Here is a 19,396-nt window from a genome sequence, read left to right as displayed (position 1 = left end):
ATTTTCATATTCTTCGAAAACCACACACCATAAAAGAAACGCACATGAAAATATCTATACCAAAGCAAAAAATACGAAACATAAGAAGGTCGGATCCTACACCGTTTAAGCCAACGATTCTCGCGTTTATAGTTCCCCCATCACCCTCATGATTCCCCGAGTGGAAGCCGCCTCGAAAATGTCACTAAAATGTCGATTTTTCTCTGAATTTGCCCGTCAACAGCTCTTTCGGAGTTCACCAGCGTGTGGAATACACACCTCCGCGACGTATTATGCTGAGTCTAAAGCAGTGGCAGGTGAGAAAAGGGTGTATAGAAGAAGAAGAAAAAATTGGCATGGTTGTTTTGTTTTTATTTTAAGTATTTACTACTATTATGTATTATTTTGTTATAAAAACGTTTTTTTTTTGTTATTCGTTTTGGCATAGGAGGCTAGTTAGTAATGATCATTAGCGCAGAAAAGAAAAATAAAGTCCACATTGTATTGATTTCTTATCCTGGAAGTTATTTGGAGGAATTAATATTTTCTCGTCATTTTGATAAAATTCCAAGTAAATGAGACAGAATTTTCCAGTGGATTCGTCGCTGTTCGAACCATTTATGTGTATTGGGGCACTTTTTGTATGGGAAATCAGGGTGATATATATATTTTTTTCATATTAGTGTCGCACAGCTATCCAGTCTTGCTTTTAATATTCCTCCTTTCATTTATCCGCAACGTAATATGCGTGGAATCTCTCTACTTTCCCGCTGCAAGTGATGGAGATTAAAGTACCGGTAATGTCTGCGAAGTGACCAACACCCCTTTTACAGCGGCAATTCCCGGGAACGTTGCCTTATGGACTGAAAAGGCCTACCTGACCAGGGCCATTAACCCCCCCCCCAGGCCCCCTGTCCGATTTCCGCATTGTCCTATCGGGGGCTCTTTCCCCCAACCAATGATTTAGATCCCGTCTTCTTCTTCTTTAACAAAGCAGATTGTTTCATATATTTCTTTTTTTTAACGGTAGGTTCATGTCTGAGCCGCCGTGGTCACAGCATGATACTTCATTGTAGTTTTCATGTTGTGATGCTCTTGGAGTGAGTACGTGGTAGGGTCCCCAGTTCCTTTCCACGGAGAGTGCCAGTGTTGCCTCTTTAGGTAATCATTCTCTCTATTTATCCGGGCTTGGGACCAGCACTTATTTGGGCTGGCTTGGCCACCCAGTGGCTAAATAGGCAATCAAGGTGAAGTTCCTTGCCCAAGGGAACAACGCGCCGGTCGATGACTCAGACCCTCGAACTCAGATTGCCGTCGTGACAATCTTGAGTCCGACACTCTAACCATTCGGCCACCGCGGCCCCCATGTTTCATATATTAGTGAGTGTTTATTATTATTATTATTATTATTATTATTATTATTATTATTATTATTACTATTATTATTATTATTATTGTTATTATTGTTACTATTGTTATTATTATTATTATTATTTTAATACCATTAGACTGTAAATATATACCAAAGTAATCTGTTACATGTAGCATAAATTTCTTATCAACTTGCTAAGGAGTACCATATATGAAAAGTGTCTTATTTTCTTACATTCTCTCTATTTCAGGCAAATTTTACTTTTTACTATGTGACTGTGGGAAGCTGAAACTAAACAGAAATGATATAATGGAAATAAACTTAGAAGGCTTTATCTCATACCTGCAGATGCCTTCATACAATATCCAATAATCCTCACTATTCTCTTTTTTATTATTGAGACCAAGAGAGGCTTGACAAGTTGAGGTAGATATATATGAGGATATATATGTTTACAAAGTGACTATATCCCTCTGAGACTAAGATGCAATTACTCCAGCCAACAACATCACCGCATGAGCCAAAAATCCTTCTTAACCCGAGGGCTTCACCCCCACACCCCAACCCAGTCGCTGTATTTCCTTAGCTAAAGGCTCTGCCCCTGAAGCCCCACCTTTTCTCCATGGAGTTTGTGTCAGGGCGCCATTTGTCATGACTTATTTTCCTAATATCTGATGTTTATTCTTTGTCTGACAAAATTATTTCCTAAGTCGGTGATTCCAGTTTTCCAATCTCTTTTTGACGGTGGCTTTAGATTTTCCCTTTCTTTATGTGGTAATTGTGGATATATATACCAAGATATTTGTTTGAAATGCTTCTTTGCTATTCAGATATGCTGCAGTCAGTTAGTAATCACCAGCATCTCTATTTTGCCTCAATAGAAGTAAAGTATAGTTGCCGCCTCATGCTCTGATTCTGACAAGACCATCAAGTTACTTTATAAAGGCAGGCTTGAGTGCATAAGTCTGTAATTACCACAAAGGGAAAAACTTTTACTTCAACTAAGAAACCTTTATCCTGAAAAGAAGAGTGGATGTTGGTATAACTGCATGAGCTGCAGTCGAAAAAAATAACAATGACAGGAAACACAACTCCTTATTTTAACCCATTGCCGACGGGTGGCATATACGTACATGCCATGACATGTCGGGACCATCTGCTGGGGGCACGTACGCACATGCCATAGAGTATGCATGGACATGCCATGAGTTTTTTTTTGTTACAATCACGGCAAAGATTATTTTTTGCCATGAAAGTTATAAGTCGTTCTACACTTTCATTCATTTTCCATCTTGAAAGGCTAAGATTCACTAACCGACAATGTTCAACTCTGATGCATAACAGATATTTGTTTGAAAGTTGCCGATCAATGATAACTTGTAGTTATATCAACCAAATCACTCTTTGCTCATTAGAAGTTTTTGCATCAGTCTGTATCTGACAAAACATAAAGTTATTATAAGCAGCTTGGTAGATTGTAATAACCAAGAAGGGTAATCTTTACTTCACTAGACCTTTTTCGCGAACAGAATAGTCGCTGGCAGCTGAGCCACCAGCTCATTGAAGAAAATAACTACCGGACAATATCTATTTTAATGGCCACAGGGCCCAGATTTCATACAATCAAAACAGTGCATCAACTCATTCAGTAAACAGTAAACTTCCCAGCCTGAAACGAACCCAGTAAATGTGTTAATACCTCTGTGAACTATACCTTGTTAGGCAGTTGTAATGGCTTTTAGACTACGTTTACATGGTTTGAATAAAAGTTAATAATGGAAATGGAAAGTAGCATTTACTTTTACATATTACTATTACCATTTACTCTATGGTTGGATTGTTAGTTGAAATATTATATTTCACAATGCAATATAAAAATCTGCTCTATTATACATAAAACTCATGTTTCTAGATTGCTGATCAAAGTATGTTATTGTTGTCAAAAGAAATTTTGTTTAGTGTACATACAGTGATGAGATTATTTCATTATGAAATAGATAAGTGAAAAATGAACAAAAATAAACACTCGGAATCCAATTTTAGAAGAAATTCACTTTCTAATGTCATATGTTGAGACTTTTATCTAAAATTAAGTATGAACCTTTTTTTGCATTGTGTTTCTATTGGTCCATTAACTTTATTAACAGTTAAATTTGATGATATCCCTTAAGACTATGAAGGAACAAACTAATTTTTTAAATTAATTTCTTATAAATTTGCAGAAGATGAGGAATTCCGAACCCTGGAACTGGGAGGGAGAAAAACTCAACGTCGGGCTCAGAGGACGCATCGGGACATACCTACACTACCCCCAAGGTAAGCCAAGGGATTACTCGGTTCTTCTACGAGTGTAATTAAGGTATAAGCTTCTTTTCTTAGATAACAGATTTATCTTGCTTGGGACTCTATAATTTTGTGATCACCTCATCTACTGAGATTTCATTAAACACACATACTTACATACATAAATACATACATATATGTACACACACACACACACATATGTATGTATGTATGTATGTATGTATATACATATACAAATACATATGTATATACATACACATACACATACAGACCTTCCCAGCATATACCCTAACACCTATATCTTCAAAAGAAGAATGCCAAAGCCTCCGTTTTTCACAGATACAAATGCCTTTCAATTCCGTAACTTTCCTCCAGGTACAAACGTCAGGCAACGGATCAAGACTGGGGGAATGTGTGGCCAGCAGCCCGCTCCTTCCATCCCGCCACTGTCCCCCTGGCTGTGCGTCAGGGCTACCCGGCAAAGAACCAGGCTCCTCCCGACAAGTGGGGCAATGCGGAGCTCATGAAGATCCCCAACTTCCTCCACCTCACACCCCCTGTTATTGAGAGGCAGTGTGAGGCTCTCAAGAGTGAGTTATTTTGGTGCTTGGCAGTCAGCAGAGGCGTAGATTTCATTTTGTAGTTCTTTGATTATCGTTTTCTGATTTTTGTCTTTGTTTGTTTGTTTCTTGTTTGTTTTTTTTCTTCTTCTTCTTCTTCTTCTTCTTCTTCTTTTTGCTGAAAAATTGTAATGATGAAGGTATGAGTGAATGAGTTTGCTGCCTGGGTTTTAATTATTCAGTTATGTAGATTACACTTCCATTTTTGTCTTCAAGATTTAAATATGGAGATTACAAGCTGGTTTGGTTCATATATTCACTTGTCCTTCATTTCCAACCTTCACATTGATGTTGGTTATTAAGCAAAATTGTTTGTAGATTTCCCCTCAGGTCTTTCTTTGTAACTAGTTCTCCATAATTAGTTAACCCAACCTGAGCACATGTGGAGCCATCTGCATGTAACAAAATTCACAAAATACAGGGGACAGAACACAAACCCAGGGTGGTTGGGTTAACTATGACATATAAGTAGTTGTTTCATCAAAAAAAAATTGTCTTATTGGTAAAATGTAAACAATAATAAACTCCTCTCACGTACTAAAACTTTGGCATGCATTTTTCATGAAGGTGAAGAGGGAGGAAGATAATATTATAGGAAAGATGCATAAGACCAAAGACAGATTCTAGGTGTGACAGAGGGTGTGTAACATTGTTTTATTATGTGTGAGGGCTTATCTATAAGTTTTTTGTGTGTTCTTAGCATGTTTTTGTTATTACTGTAATTGTTGTATTGTCATCACCATCATCTGATGCATGGGTTAAATGACATTATTGACATTGTTTATTTTGTCATCCCTTCTATTTCTCCTTACCCTTTCTTCTATACTCTTGTGAAAACATGGTAAATCAGTAATATTTTTATTGCAGAATTCTGCACCCCCTGGCCAACTGGCCTCGAAAACACTGAGAAGCAAGAGAAGCACTTCCCTGTGACAATGGCCACAAGCTCGTATCTGCACTCATCCCCCAGCATACGCGACCCTAAGTCCAGAATTGTAACCCTGAAGGTGAGCAGATTGTTGATTGGTGATTTGTGAATTGAAGTTGAATTCTGAAGCATTTATACTTTTTAATGGATGAGTGAAGTTTTAGTTTGATGTTGATTTAAGTCTGTTGATGGTAATTATGATATTTTGATGTTAACCCATTGGATCTGGTTGTGTCATGGCAATTGAATCACCAAAAATCTGGGTGTCCTCCAAGGAGCCAGCGCTCACAGACATTTCATTCCACACTCATACATCGATGGGAATAATGCAAAATTGCCAAATGAGTAAAATAAACCTCCCAGTAGGTTTGTGCACTTACGTGGTGAGTCTTTTCCATCACCCCGGCCTTCAGCCGCAACACCCACAATGGCAGGTTTATGTCACCTGGCCTACAGCCAAATTTTTCTTGTGATGGCATGTTCACATCAGCTGCCCCTCAACCCGGATTTTTTATGGATTGATGGTCATGTCACCTGGATTCAATGGGTTAAAATGAATTATGATAATTCAGATGTATTGGGCTAATCCTGTCTGATACCTAAAGCTTAATCTCTTTATCTGAGATTTTGGTATTGTTTGATTTTATTTTATAAAAATAACATGAAAGAAGAATGAAAAGTTTATATGATTTTACTTGTATCTGCCTCCAAAACTTAATTGACAGAATATTTTTCAAGGTTATGTTTCTCACCTCCAGTATTTTAGATTACAATATTCAGGTCAGACCTCTTAAGTCTCAATCTCTTGACATGACTTTTCAACCTAGCAAGATCTTAAATAACAGTTATTTCATTCATCTGGCTGTAAAGAAGAGAGAATTGTAGAAATTCTCATATGGCAGAAAAGCATCCCCAGGAAGTTTATCTGTGGAGTTAAACATCCTCACAGTATTTTAGATATATTCACAGTGCACAAAGAGAGATCAGAAAACATTACCACACCCATCCTTAACAGGTTCACCTCCGAAGTCTTGACCTGGACACCCACGCACGGGACAAGCTGCTGCGACTGGTGGGTGACCGTTATGACCCTGCAACTGACTGCCTAACCCTGGTGGCTGACAGGTGCCCACTTTCCCAGCAGAACAGAGACTACAGTCATTACCTTCTGACAGTCTTGTACAATGAAGCTTTGGTAAGGGGACTGTGTCTCTTTGTTCGTAGTTAAGAGAATATGTGTATATGTCTATATGGAAGTGTGTGTTTCATTAACTGTGTAGAGGGGAGGGTGTGTAGGATTTTTGTTTGTGAGGAGAGTGAATTTAATTTTGTTTGGTGTATCATAAGCTGTTGTTTGCCCATACTCACCCACAGACACATACTCATACCCACACATACACCCATACCCACACATACACACCCATACCTACATGCACACCCATACCCACGCACATGTACCCATACCCACTCACACACCCATATCCACACACATACTCATACCTATACACCCCCCCACACACACACACACCCTTCCCCCCACACAGACACAAACCTCTTTACAACCAGTCTTGTCCCATGCCAACCACAGACACTCAACAACCCTCAGGCTTTTCCCCAGTGCCAGATTCTGTAGTTATCAATGTCTCTAATATATATACATATATATAAAAAGAGAAAAGAATAGAGGTTTTCGACAAATTTGAAGAGAAAGGATGGGGATTTAAAGAGTATCAACCTAGAGAAAAGAATAAAGGATTTTGACAAATTTATAGAGAAAGGGGGATTTAAAGAGTATCAACCTATTGACTACAAATGCCAGAAGAAGGGACCCTGGAGCCAACAATCCTTCAAAGCCAGTAGCTACTCGTTTAAGGCGAGAGATCACCCAGGATACCCAGGGCTGGTCTGGCATCAGCTGGACTGACATAGTTTGAAAAGGAGAGACTTCGTTTTGTAGCTAAAATGCCACTGAGACATTACAGTGGGATCAAGAGGTTAAAAATTGCACACTTCCCCCACAGAAAACAGAGCCATGGGAACATGAGAAGGAAGTGATTGACAACGAGCGCTATGTGTGGCAAGGCAGTCCCTCAGAGGCAGCACTGAAGGTCATTTCAGCAGCCAAGGGAGAGCCAGTGCCAGAAACAGATGTTGAGAAGTACAGAGATGCCGTAGCAGAGTTGCACAATGAGGGTGGGTGATATTTCTTCTTTTATCTTCTGCTTTGGCTTTTTCTTTTTCTTTTTTCCCCACGACTTTTTGTTCAGCTATGGTTTTCATTTGTGCCTTTGCTTGTCAGTTAAGTAATGGAGCTGGGAAGTTTTATTTTTTGCTCTACCAGAGAAATATTATCATGTTGAAAACAGAAATTTTTTGTTTATTCATTGCTTTATGTAAAGTCACATTCTTCTCATTCATCTTTATTGCATTACTCAAAATAGTAGTACTTTTCTATACACAATTCACTGCAAGAAACATGCATCAAAATTTATTACACATTCTGCTTTTAGACTGATATTTCATACCTGAATATTCATACTTGATTTCAACATCAGATAATTTCAAATAGCTTTTCATTTCTCCAAAAATAATTGAAATATTTTATTCTTTTCCAGGGGAGGATGAAACAACATTAGGCAAATATCGAGAAGCAGTGATGAAGATTGCTGGCCTAGCATAAGGGCATTTGAATTCCCCAAAAATTAGTAATCAAAAACAGTTCATTCATAGAAGTTGGAAGTTGTTACTGATCAATGTAAAATCTGTGTACAGTAAAAAGTGTATATTTTGTTATTTGTAAATAGATATGTCTTTTTTTTTCTTCCCTTTCCCCCCTTTCAGTTAAGGGTTGGTTTGTTGAACTTTTATAATGAAATACAAGAAAAAAAACAGTTATATAGTTTTATTATGAATGTGAACTCCTTTCTTTGGTCATTATATCTAAATAAACAGAGTTACATTACTGCATATGTTAAACATCAGATTTTGCTAATTTGTATTTGCATAATTAAAAGCAATGTGCTGCATCTTGCCGTATTTTATGGAAGAGTACTTTTATTTTTTTTAATGGTTTGTTCATAAAGATGACTAGTTCATTATAAGTCATTAAAATTCCAAATTATGGTCACACAGTCAACAAGAGGGTAATTAAACATAGAGAAAAGGTATGTATTTCATATATGGCATAAATATGACAAAAATTCAATACTTAGCACAGTGACATATTGTGACATATGTACACTGGATATGGTGAATTGGTTGAAAGAAATAAGAGTGCTAGACATCAAAGGTCATATAGCACTATGGTAAATTATTGTGCTGAAGAGGCTGGAAAGGAGTTAATGATCAGGATAAGATGTGTCAGATGTCAAAGGTTGTAGAACTTTGTCAGACAGAATGGTAGTGAAAAGGGTATAGAGGGGGAGCGAATGGGATATGGTGTGGATATGGAAAATGGGATGGGGTTAAAGGTATAGAGTGATGAGATCAAATGGAGAGTAGGTGTCCGAGGAAGGGAGAGTAACACTGTATGAGGAAACTATTGCTTAGGAGATGAATACTGGGGCCCAATGTAGGGGATCACCCCTACCTGGGACCTCCAACCCTTTGCATCAGCTAATTTTGCATGGTCTTCTCTTCTCCCCCATTTCTTTCATAATAGCTCTTTTGCAGTTTTCCCATACAGTGTTACTCTTCATTCCTCAGATTCACACTCCATTTGAGCTGATCACCCTATACCTGTAATCACATCCTTTTACAAATCCTCACTGTATTCCATTTGCTCCCCCTCTATACCCTTTTCACTAATATTCTGTCCTACAGCGTTCTGCAGCCTTTGACATCTAACCCACCTTATTCTGATTGTTAATTCATTTCCACCCTTTTCACCACAATACTTTACTATAGTGCTGTATGACCTTTGATGTCTACAACATTTATTTCTAACCATTCACCATTAACCATTTTCTTCTCTCCCTTTCCTTTCCTTCTCTTCTTCATCCCCTTTCTTCTGTCCACTTTCTAAAGTGTGAGAGCTGTGCTGAAAGGATGAAAGGCTGGCTTTGTGTCAGTCATGAACGGCCTCCCATAATAGGGACTCTGAAGGGTAGACTATTTCCTCTCTTCATTTGTTTCAGGCTCACCATGGCCAGTAATGAAGATTTTTTACTATTATAAGGGACACTGAGGCTTGCCTTATCATCAACTAGCCTATCTAAATTTGATTTCACTGGTTTCCTGACACTGAAGGGGAAGAGGTTGATATGGTCAGACAAGGCAGGACATTCAACCAATATAAACTTCATGAGGTAGGTCATGTCTATGGAAGCTAATCTTGGCAATATTGGTGTAGGACTTACATTGGCCTCTGGGAGGAATAGTGTAGCACTGGACTGCCACTGCATCATAGGCAACAAGGCATAGTTGTTTTCAGACTGACTAGTCCTTATTGTAGGCAGGACAATCACTTGGAGAGATGGAAATAGTTCCTGTACAAGCATTAAGAGAGGAGTGAGTTTGGGCAGGAATAGGTTTGCCATGACATCAGTCAGGTTAGATAGTGCACAAGCTTGGGACTCAGATGTAACTGTGACAAGGTGTGAACAATCGGAATGGCTGCGAAAGGAAACTTAGCCTACCTGTTTTTGGAGACACTGTTGGAAGAAAAGGGTATTGTCAGAGTACGGGGCTGTAGGGGGAATCATAAAGAATCGATCCCATTTGGCCAGGCCAAAAAGGTTTGCAGAGGTGGAAGCAGTAGGACAAGGGTGGGAGGAAGATAGGGTGGTATGGAGACAGGTAGTTCTGTCAGGAGGAGGACAATAATGATGAATAAGGGAGGTGGGGGTAGACAATGAAGAAGACTGTGCTGTAGGAGGAGTGGAGGAAGTTGGGAGAGAGGTAGGGGTGTATTCTGAAGTAATTACCTGAGTAGTTAATTCAAAATGGATTGAGTTGACTGCAAACATAGAGGGGAGTATTTAGTATCAGTGGTCAGAGCTGTGATTAAGGAGAGGCAGGGTTGGGAAACCAATGAAATTAAATTTAGATAGCGGCAAGCCTTATTGCCCCTAATAATGGTAAACAAATCTTTATTATTGGCCAAGGTGAGCCTGTAATAAATGGGGAAAGGAAACAGTATACCCTTCAGGGTACCCATGAGTGGTAAGGGCTAGGCAATTAACCAAGGAAATACCGTCCCATTAGCTCCTGGAGGCCATTCATGACCGAGACAAAGCCAACCTTTCATCTTTTCAGCATGGCTCTCACACCTTAGGAAGTGGACAAAAGAAGGGGATGAAGAAGAGAAGGAAATATGGAAAAATTTGTTGAGGAGAAAGCTAAGATCCAATGTAGAGATGATCCTCTACAATGGGCTCCAGTCTCTATTTCCTAAGCCCCCACACAATGAGCAAGGGATTTTTGGGGCAACAAAGCCCCAAAAATGTACTAGTGATTCAAGTCATATATTTTGTTCCACCTACCCCCCTGCTTAGAGACAGAGACTGAGGCCCAGTGAAGGTGATCACCCCTGCATTGGACTTAAGCCCTTGCCTCAACTAATTTTGCATGGTCTTTACTTCTCCCCCTTTCCTGTTCCTTCTCTTCATCCCCTTCAGTCCACTTACCCTAATCATTAACTCATTTTTACCCTCTCCACCACAATACTTTATAATGCTATGACCTTTGATATCTGGCAGTTATTTGTTTTGTCCATTGACCATTCTTGAAATCCACAAACATCACCTTATGAACCAAAAACACTTCCTTGCCCCCAAGCCTTACACTATATTTTGAATACATCGCTAATGACCCTTGATGCTGATGCAGCAGAAAATTTTTAATAAGTATTAATATTCGGTCTACCTTTGACATTGGCATGCAATATGTCTTAATAGAAAATCTGCATTAAAAACATAAAGTTGCAAAAGAAATATTTAATCATAGTATAATTTATAGGGAAAAGATACAAATCCAATCAACTGTCATTTTTATTCCATAGAAAATTTCTTATATTCTAAAGAACATATTGGGGAAAAAAAACAGTAATTGTTATAATCAACTAAATAAATTAAGGATCATTATTATTTTTACTCATTATATTATATGACTTTTTTCATCTTAACGTGTTTCTTTTCTCAACAATTTTTGTTAATATTTACACACATACATACACAGATACAAACACATATGAATATATACACTCACAAGAAAATAAAATTGATGAAACCAGAAAAAGAGAAAAGAGACATAGAGCCAGATAACACTAAGGAGTGAGGAGAATCAGGTGAAAGAGAAGAAAAGGAAAAGAGAGAAAAAAGAGAAGACCAGCAATTGATATAAATGAAGGGAGTATGAAAAAACAAAATTAGTAATTAATACTGAAAAATAAAATATGTATATATAAAGATATTAGAATCTATTTCCTTATATAATGAGCAAGACTATACAGCTGTTCGGTGTGACAACAGCCAAAATATTAGTTGCAGTTATATATCAGCCCCTGGATAAAATTACAGTAGAAGTGAAGGAAAAACAAGAAAGAATCAAGAAAATAAAAAAAAGGAAGAATTGGAGTCCAAAGAAAACTTGTACAAATCAAAAGAACAGAAAATCATGATTTTCTGGTGCATTGTGCAAAACTCTATAGTTCCACCATCACAACCACAACAGCATTGGCAAAGTCTGTCTATTTATGAACTAAAAAAAAGGAAGATGAGAGAGGAAAAGGAAGACCAAAAATACAGAGAAAAGGAGACAAAAATGTGGAAAGATCATGGAAAATAAAAAATATAATCAAAAATTCATAGAAGAAAAATCCTTTCTATTTCCGAATATACTGAGCAAACTTGTGCAACTGTTCCACCACCACAGCCACCACAGCATTCACAGAGTCGTCTATCAACCCCTGGACAAAACTGGCCCCCTCCTCATCACTCAAATCCAAGCGGAATTTATCTTCTACCTTTTTCACTGCCTTATCATTCTCAAGGGCAATGTCAGGCACATTTGCATCCACCATTAGGGAGAAGAGATTCAGGATCAGGTTGGCATGTCTACGTAACTGGTGGAAGGCCGTGTAGCAAAGCCTGCGGAATTCGTGGTAGGATTCTGCCTGCTGTCCGCCCATTCCTTCGACCATCTCTTTGCTCAGCTTCATCGGTGGTGGGAGCGGCTTGGGGTCACGTCCTAGAATGTATCCAAAGTCGATGTGGAAAAGGTTTCCATCCTTCGTCAGCAGCAGGTTGTCAAGATGCCTGTCTCCAACCCCCAAGAGGTACGTCATAACACAGTATCCTGCACACGACTTTATGTAACACTCCATAACTTCAGAAGAAATGCCCTGAGGTCCAGTTTCAGAAGGAGCATGGCGGCGGAAAAAGTTGAGAATGCTGCCTTCAGTGCGTAGAACCTGAAAAAAAAAACACACAATAAAACTGACTGACAGAAAATAATATGAGACAAAAAGAAGAAGAGACTTCCTTTAGTACATAAACTATGTAAGACAGATGGAAAGAGAGAAAAAGATTGAACATGAATAAGCTTGGGTGAGAGTGCAAGAGAGTGTGGCATAGTGAGAGAAACTAAGAGAGGAGGAGGAGAGTGAGGTATAGTGACAGGGAGAGGGAGAGGGAGAGGGAGAGGGTGAGGTATAGTGAGGGGGGGGTGAGGGGGGGGGGGAAAGAGAGAGAAAGAGAGAGAAACAAACACACAAATGAGCAGAGACTGACAGACACAGGTAAAGACAGACAGACACACACAGACAGAGAGAATGAAAGATTAGAAGAAAGAGAAGATGAAGGACAGAAGGAAAAACCCTGCCATTAATATAAAGGACCCAAAAGAGGACATAAGAATAACAGCTCTATTCTAAGAAGCAAACTCAATTGCGCATCACTTGCTTGCAATCAGATGCTATACCACAATCTGAGTACTGTAAAACTGAAAGGGTTTTTAAGTATTAGCAATTTACAGGGCATGTTAAAAAAGTTAAAACATCACATTCTGGAAAAAGTACAAGCCAATACTGTTTTCAAATGGAACCTTTATGATACATACATACATACATACATCCATATATATATACATACATACATACATACATACATCCATATATACATACATACATACATACATACATACATACATACATACATGCACACACATGCACACGCACGCACGCACACAATCACGCACACAAACACATACACACACACCTACACAAACTCACATGCCCACACATATATTAAAACTTGAAACAAATTGGAAAAACTAACATCCACTCACTGACTCATCTCATCTCTCTTACACCTTCTCCCTCTTCCTCTATTTTCATTCTGTCTTCTTGCCCTCCTTCTCACCCCAATTATCTGTTATCCCTTCTTTATTCTCATTTTTTCACTTCCTCTCCCCTCAGCCACAGAGAGTGTCTATTCTTTTACTACCTATATATTCTCCTTCTCTCTCTTCCTCTCTTAATCTCCTTCCTTTCTCCCTTTCTCATTCTCCTTTATTCTTTTTGAAAACACAATTAAAGCAAGATTCCTAACACACAAACAACTCACCAAATCAATGACTCATGGACTCACCTCAGCCACAGAAAGAGATTCAACGAACTGCACAAATCCATGCCTGCTGCTCGTGGCCAGGACCTTGTAAGGGGTTAGACGTAGATCGAGGTTCTCGCGACGCAGTAAGCGGTCCATCAGGGTCAGCATCTGTCAAAGAGTATGAGCAAGTGTAGGCCAAGTAGTAGTAGTTCAAGATGACTCTACTTATTCCTGTGATTGATATCATTCTTACAGGGTGGCTCGGGGTGAAAAAAGACTGCATAAGAGAGTAAAGTAGTTTATTATTATAATACAACTAAGTTAACACATTCCCCATGACTATTAAGCTGAGGTTTTGGCCAGGCAACAAGTGTCAATGGAGTGTTGGTGGTTTAGGGCTGATACAATATTTGTCAAGGTGCACTAGACAGTATGCAGAGGTATTGTTTTTTAAGGTTTATGGAGAGCTTTTTTCATACTTTTGTGAATAATGACCGCAGAAAAGCACGCACAGCAGACAATAGCTGAAATTGTTAACCAGCAAAGTGTCAACTCATAAATGATCATCCAGTCACACTGAACCCATCATTCAGACAACACAGAAATTCTTTGATGAGTTAATAAGTCATGAGCATATTTTTCCCCATGCTCTCAGAATATACATGGTGGTTTACATCAGCAGTTCTTTTCTTTTTTACCAAAAAAAATCTCAAAATATAAAAGGAACTCCCTAAGATGCAATTGAGTTAATCAAGTTTACTGAACCTCCATCTCACAGACTACCTAGTAGCTCTTTGAAGCTGCTCTGGAGCCTGTGGATCCCTATTTGAGAAACCCTAATACTAATAAATCAGAAAACTCTAGGGTTACACAAGTTGTTGAACTTCATACAGGAAGAAATTCTACATCAGCTAGCATGAAGTGACCACACTGATAAAGATGCCCTTACCTGGCAGAGCACATATTACTATTCTCACAACCCTCACATTGCTTTCTTTCCTCGCCTCTCATCTTCTCTATCTTTCTCCTTCTTCTTCTTGTACCTCCTCTTCTATTCTTTTCCACTCTTTTATACTTTATATTTTTTTCATCCTCCTCATCATATAATCAATATAACTACACAGTTATCACATTCTGCCTTTCTCAATCTCATTCTGTCTCTCCCCTTCTCAGACTCGCTTACACGAACAATTACCTGTATAATAAGTTGATCCTGCCTTAAATCATCTCCATGCTTGAAGATAGCTACGTATTCTTTCCCCTCAACGTCCACAAAGGTTAGGCGTGATGGCTCGAGGGCTGACTTGAATAACGTTGCTTTCTCTGGCACTATACCCGTCACAATAACCTGTGAATGGGGTTATGTGAGAGGATAGGAATAGAAAGGAGAATAGAGAGGGGGCAGGGAGGAGTAGGATGGGTGGGGGATGATGTGTGTAGAGGGAGGGAGAGTGGCAGAAGAGAGGAGAGAATGGGGAGGAGGAAGATGGGTGAAAGAAGGGAATTGGCAAGGGAATAGGAGGGGAAAAGTAAATAATTAGAAATAAGAAAACTATAAAATAAATTACTTTTTTTCAATAACTTTGGAAAATTATTACATTTTCTGTGCAAGCAGATATATGAGCAAATATATTATCATACATAATCACATAGGCACACACACCTCATAGGTACATATACAAATGCAGCTCCCTCTTTTGTGATTATTGTGTATTTCCTGTCTGACTTTCTCTCCCCCATTATCTATCCACTCTATCCTGTTTCTCTCTCTCTCTCTCTCTCTCTCTCTCTCTCTCTCTCTCTCTCTCTCTCTCTCTCTCTCTCTCTCTCTCTCTCTCTCTCTCTCTCTCTCTCTCTCTCTCTCTCTTACCTCAGGGTCCAAGGGTAGTCTCAAGGGGTTGAAAGCTGAAAAATTCACTTTATAAGCCGCAGAATCAGCTAACAGGGACTGAAGTTTTTCAATTCTCCGAACTCTGTTACTCTCTTTGGCTACAACCTGAAAAAAATTATAATAATAATAGTAACAATAATTAAGGTACCATAATAAAGGAGAGATGATGATGATGGTGGTAAATAATTAGAAGAAATAAATGTGATAGACATCAAAGGTCATATAGCACTATGGTAAATTATTGTGGTGAAAGGGATGCAAATAAGTTAATGATCAGGATAAGATGTGTTAGCTGTCAAAGGTAGAAGAACACTGTAGGATAGAATAGCCAAAAAGGGTAAAGGTTTGCAGAAGTGGAAGTAGCAGAAGGATGAGGGCGAGGGAGAAGTAGTACTGTTGGGAAGAGGACAATAAGGATGAAGAGTGGTAATAAGGGTGTAGACTGTGCAGTAGGAGATGAAGTGGAGGATGTTGTGAGAGAGGAAGGGGTGTATTCTGAAGGGTGAGTAATGACCTGAGTGAATTATTTGGAGTGGAAAGAGTTAACTGCAAACATCAAGGAGAGGGTATTAGTATCAATGGTTGGAGCCATGGACAAAGGAAAGGCAGGAGTCGGGAAACCAATGAAATCAACTTTAGATGGGCTAGTTGATGAAGGGGCAAGCCTTAATGCCCCAATAAGGATAAAAAAATCTTCATTACTAGCAATGGTGAGCCAGAAATAAACTGAGGAGAGGAAACAGTCTGCTCCTCAGGGTCCCAATGAGGGATAAGGGCTAGACAATTAACCAAGGGAATACCATCCCTATGGCTCCCAGGGGCCATTCATGACTGAGACAAAGCCAATCTTATATCCTTTCAGCATGGCTCTCACAGCTTAGGAAGTGCAGAGAAGAAGGGGATGAAGAGGAGAAGGAAAAGGAAAGTGGGAGAAGAAAAGACCAGGCAAGATTAGTTGAGGCGAGGGCTCAGATCCAAGGGATTAGGGGGTGATGATGATGATGACTGTTTTCTTTATTTTTACCATCATTATACCCCCCAAAACCTTGCTCGTTGTTGTAATGGAGGGTGCTTAGGGGACAGGGACTGAGGCCCAATGTAGGGCAGGGCTGGATTAGGTGTGTGAGAGGCTTGGGGCCCAGTTGGAAGGGAGGCCCCTTTCCAATTTCCCTATAACATATACCGCAGACTAGAAACCTTCAACCTTAACAAGCTACTATAGGCCTACTATATAATGTGTCAGGAAAGCAAAAAGGTATTAAATAAAGACTAGTTTTTCAATGATATAATACATTTAATATGTAATAAAGGTACATGGTACCATGGTTCTGTGTGTACTAAGCTGTGCCATGTGTATTTACGAAAAATGATTTTTCTATTTGAGTCTAATTTTGATCTTCCGGTGAACAGATGCTTGCCAGACGTCTGCCGAGCAGTACCCGATGGGTCGGTCATTAAAAAATTTGGGGGGTTCTATATTTTGCGGAGGGCCCCTCTTGGTGGGTGGCCCTGGGCCCGGGCCCCTTGGGCCCCCCCCTTAATCCGGCCCTGATGTAGGGGATCAGCCCTGCCGTGGTCCTCGGCCCTCGCCTCAACTAATTTTGCTTGGTCTTTTCTTCTCCTCCTTTCCTTTTCCTTCTATTACCCTTCTTCTGTCCACTTATCCTAATTCTTAACTCATTCTTATCCTTTTTGCCTCAATACTTTATCATAGTGCTATATGACCTTTGATGTCAAGCACATTTATTTGTTTTAACCATTAACCATTACCACCATCTTAATCATTGCTAACATCATCATTACTAAATATAAAAAAAAAATATAATGCCTACATAGTTATGGCACTTCAAGCTATTACTTCTACAAAAGTAAAAAAAAGACAACCAACAAAAACAATAGGAAAATTTACCTTGACAAGTGCAACCAACTGCTCAAGGAAGTGGGTCTGTCGGGCAAGATCCCGTCGCGTGGCACGGGCAGCACGCCCACCTGCCCACAGTGCAGCACGGAATCGTCGCACAACCCACTCATACATCTCCACAACCTGTGGGATACATAAGGGAGATGCAGAGTGTGGCTGTGTATGCATTTGCTTCTGGATATTAATAATATTAATAATAATAATAATAATAATAATAATAATAATATTAATAATAATAATAAATAACAATAACAATAATAATAATAATAATAATAATAATGATAATAATAATATATATATATATATAATATATATATATATATATATATATATTTCTATCTATCTATCTATCTATCTATCTATCTATCTATCTATCTATCTATCTATCTATCAATCTATCTATCTAAATTATGTATATATGTATATTTATCTATCTATCTAAATTATGTATATATGTATATTTATAACAATCATTACCTCCATAAATTAAAATGAATGTAAAAATCAATCATAATAAATGTCTATAAAGATAAATAAAATAAAACCCTGTATAGTCATAATCATAACAATAATTATAATCTGGGGAGTCACCACAATAAATTCAGTTGATAATAGAAAGGGAGGCAGGGGGGAAAAAGGAGACATAGAGGGGTTTGAATATGACAAATGCATATAAGTAACAAAAAATGAAAACACATAATCAAACAAAGATACACAAAACAAAGCATAATTTTCTTACCTTTGCTTCGTGCTTCAATCCCGGTTCGTCTCTCTCACATTCGACAATGAGGTACCAATAGAGGTAGTTTGCCAGTGTGGGATTTTTTGTTGCGCGCTGGATCAGGAAAGAGGCAAGATCGAGGCCTTTGGGGTCGGCTTCCATTGAGGCAATCAGGTTGGGGTCACGGAGTTGACTGGAGTCTTCGGTTTGGTTGGGGGTAGTGGGGGATACTTTCTGGGTTTCCATGGAGTCGGTTTTGGGGTCTCGATCACTGTCATTTGAGGCTGTTGCTGTTATTCCTTTTTCTCCTTTTTCACTTCCTTTGTCTTCTACTTTCTCCACACCTCCTCCTTCAACATCAGCCAGGAGTGAAGATGAGCCTGACTGCTTTAGCGTTGCTGTATCACTCTCACTTTCCTCGCTCTCATCCTCTTCTTCATCTTTGTACATATCTTCTCCTATAATTCCTCTTCCTCCTTGCTCCTGTGGTCGCTTACCAATTTTCTTTTCTTCCCTCACCTCTTCCCCCTTCATCATGCCCTCCTCCTCTTCCTCATCGTCCTCTTCCTCTTGCTCCTCATTCTCATCATAATGAGAGACATCACAGAGACTCGTGTCAACACCTTCTATAGCCTCATACTTTAGGGCCTGGACTAACTGGAGGAGATATAAGAGGAGGTCCTCGTCAGATGCATGGCTCAAGCGCTTGACTGCGTATCTTCGCACTTCAGGGTGTGTGAAGCCAGGTCCAAGGAGCTCTAAGGCATCATCAGCGTCTGGGGGTGCCCACCGATTGAGGAGTTCGATGGCCTGTTTGGCCTCACCAGTGAGTTTCCAGTTCACACACTTGAGGAATTTTGTGAGTGCACGTTTCTGCGAGCTTAGGTAGAACCGGTACTTCCAGACAGTGTCTTGCTCATCACTTGTGAGCTGCTTAGTAGGAGGGTAGTCGACAATAGTATGCAGGGCATCACGGATAGCCAGGTTGGGTTTGAGGTCACGGTCAGTGACCCCTGACCTAAGTGACCTGGCAAGACGGTGGTGTTTGGCTTCCTGTAAGTTCTCAAGGCCTATCTCCGGGTCAGGCATTCGCACCACACTGCCTGCTGAT

At 39.3% G+C, this 19,396-nt stretch overlaps 2 protein-coding genes across 2 annotated transcripts in view; one reads left to right on the top strand and one right to left on the bottom strand.

The window, feature by feature from the left end:
* The first annotated feature begins 122 nt into the window (after positions 1 to 122).
* Positions 123 to 8,016, top strand: LOC119594957 (28S ribosomal protein S35, mitochondrial-like). Its single transcript, XM_037944079.1, has 7 exons — positions 123 to 296; positions 3,574 to 3,667; positions 4,031 to 4,245; positions 5,143 to 5,282; positions 6,219 to 6,398; positions 7,225 to 7,396; positions 7,819 to 8,016. The coding sequence occupies exons 1-7, from the start codon at positions 149 to 151 to the stop codon at positions 7,881 to 7,883; spliced, it is 1,014 nt and encodes a 337-aa protein (XP_037800007.1). The 5' UTR covers positions 123 to 148; the 3' UTR covers positions 7,884 to 8,016.
* Positions 8,017 to 11,179: 3,163 nt separating this feature from the next.
* The window catches only part of LOC119594956 (phosphatidylinositol 3-kinase catalytic subunit type 3-like), a 9,069-nt gene continuing 852 nt past the window's right edge, over positions 11,180 to 19,396 (bottom strand). Inside the window, exons 1-6 of the mRNA XM_037944078.1 lie at positions 18,304 to 19,396; positions 17,553 to 17,687; positions 15,623 to 15,748; positions 14,948 to 15,100; positions 13,792 to 13,920; positions 11,180 to 12,614 (exon numbers count right to left, since the gene is read on the bottom strand). The exon at positions 18,304 to 19,396 is cut by the window's right edge and continues 852 nt beyond it. Of these exons, the coding sequence (XP_037800006.1) occupies positions 12,027 to 12,614; positions 13,792 to 13,920; positions 14,948 to 15,100; positions 15,623 to 15,748; positions 17,553 to 17,687; positions 18,304 to 19,396 (2,224 nt within the window). The 3' untranslated portion in view covers positions 11,180 to 12,026. The remainder of the gene's footprint in view (positions 12,615 to 13,791; positions 13,921 to 14,947; positions 15,101 to 15,622; positions 15,749 to 17,552; positions 17,688 to 18,303) is intronic.

This window comes from Penaeus monodon, chromosome 35, assembly GCF_015228065.2.
Source record: "Penaeus monodon isolate SGIC_2016 chromosome 35, NSTDA_Pmon_1, whole genome shotgun sequence".
Taxonomy (NCBI): domain Eukaryota; kingdom Metazoa; phylum Arthropoda; class Malacostraca; order Decapoda; family Penaeidae; genus Penaeus; species Penaeus monodon.
Note: the sequence above shows the minus strand (reverse complement) of the source record. Positions and strands in the feature narration are given on the sequence as shown.

Bases quoted from the DNA above. Each gene is read 5' to 3' on its own strand.
- LOC119594957 (XM_037944079.1), top strand. From the start codon at position 149: ATGATTCCCCGAGTGGAAGCCGCCTCGAAAATGTCACTAAAATGTCGA. The intron at 6,399-7,224 runs GTAAGGGGACTG...CTTCCCCCACAG, and splicing joins TCTTGTACAATGAAGCTTTG to AAAACAGAGCCATGGGAACA. The intron at 7,397-7,818 runs GTGGGTGATATT...ATTCTTTTCCAG, and splicing joins AGCAGAGTTGCACAATGAGG to GGGAGGATGAAACAACATTA.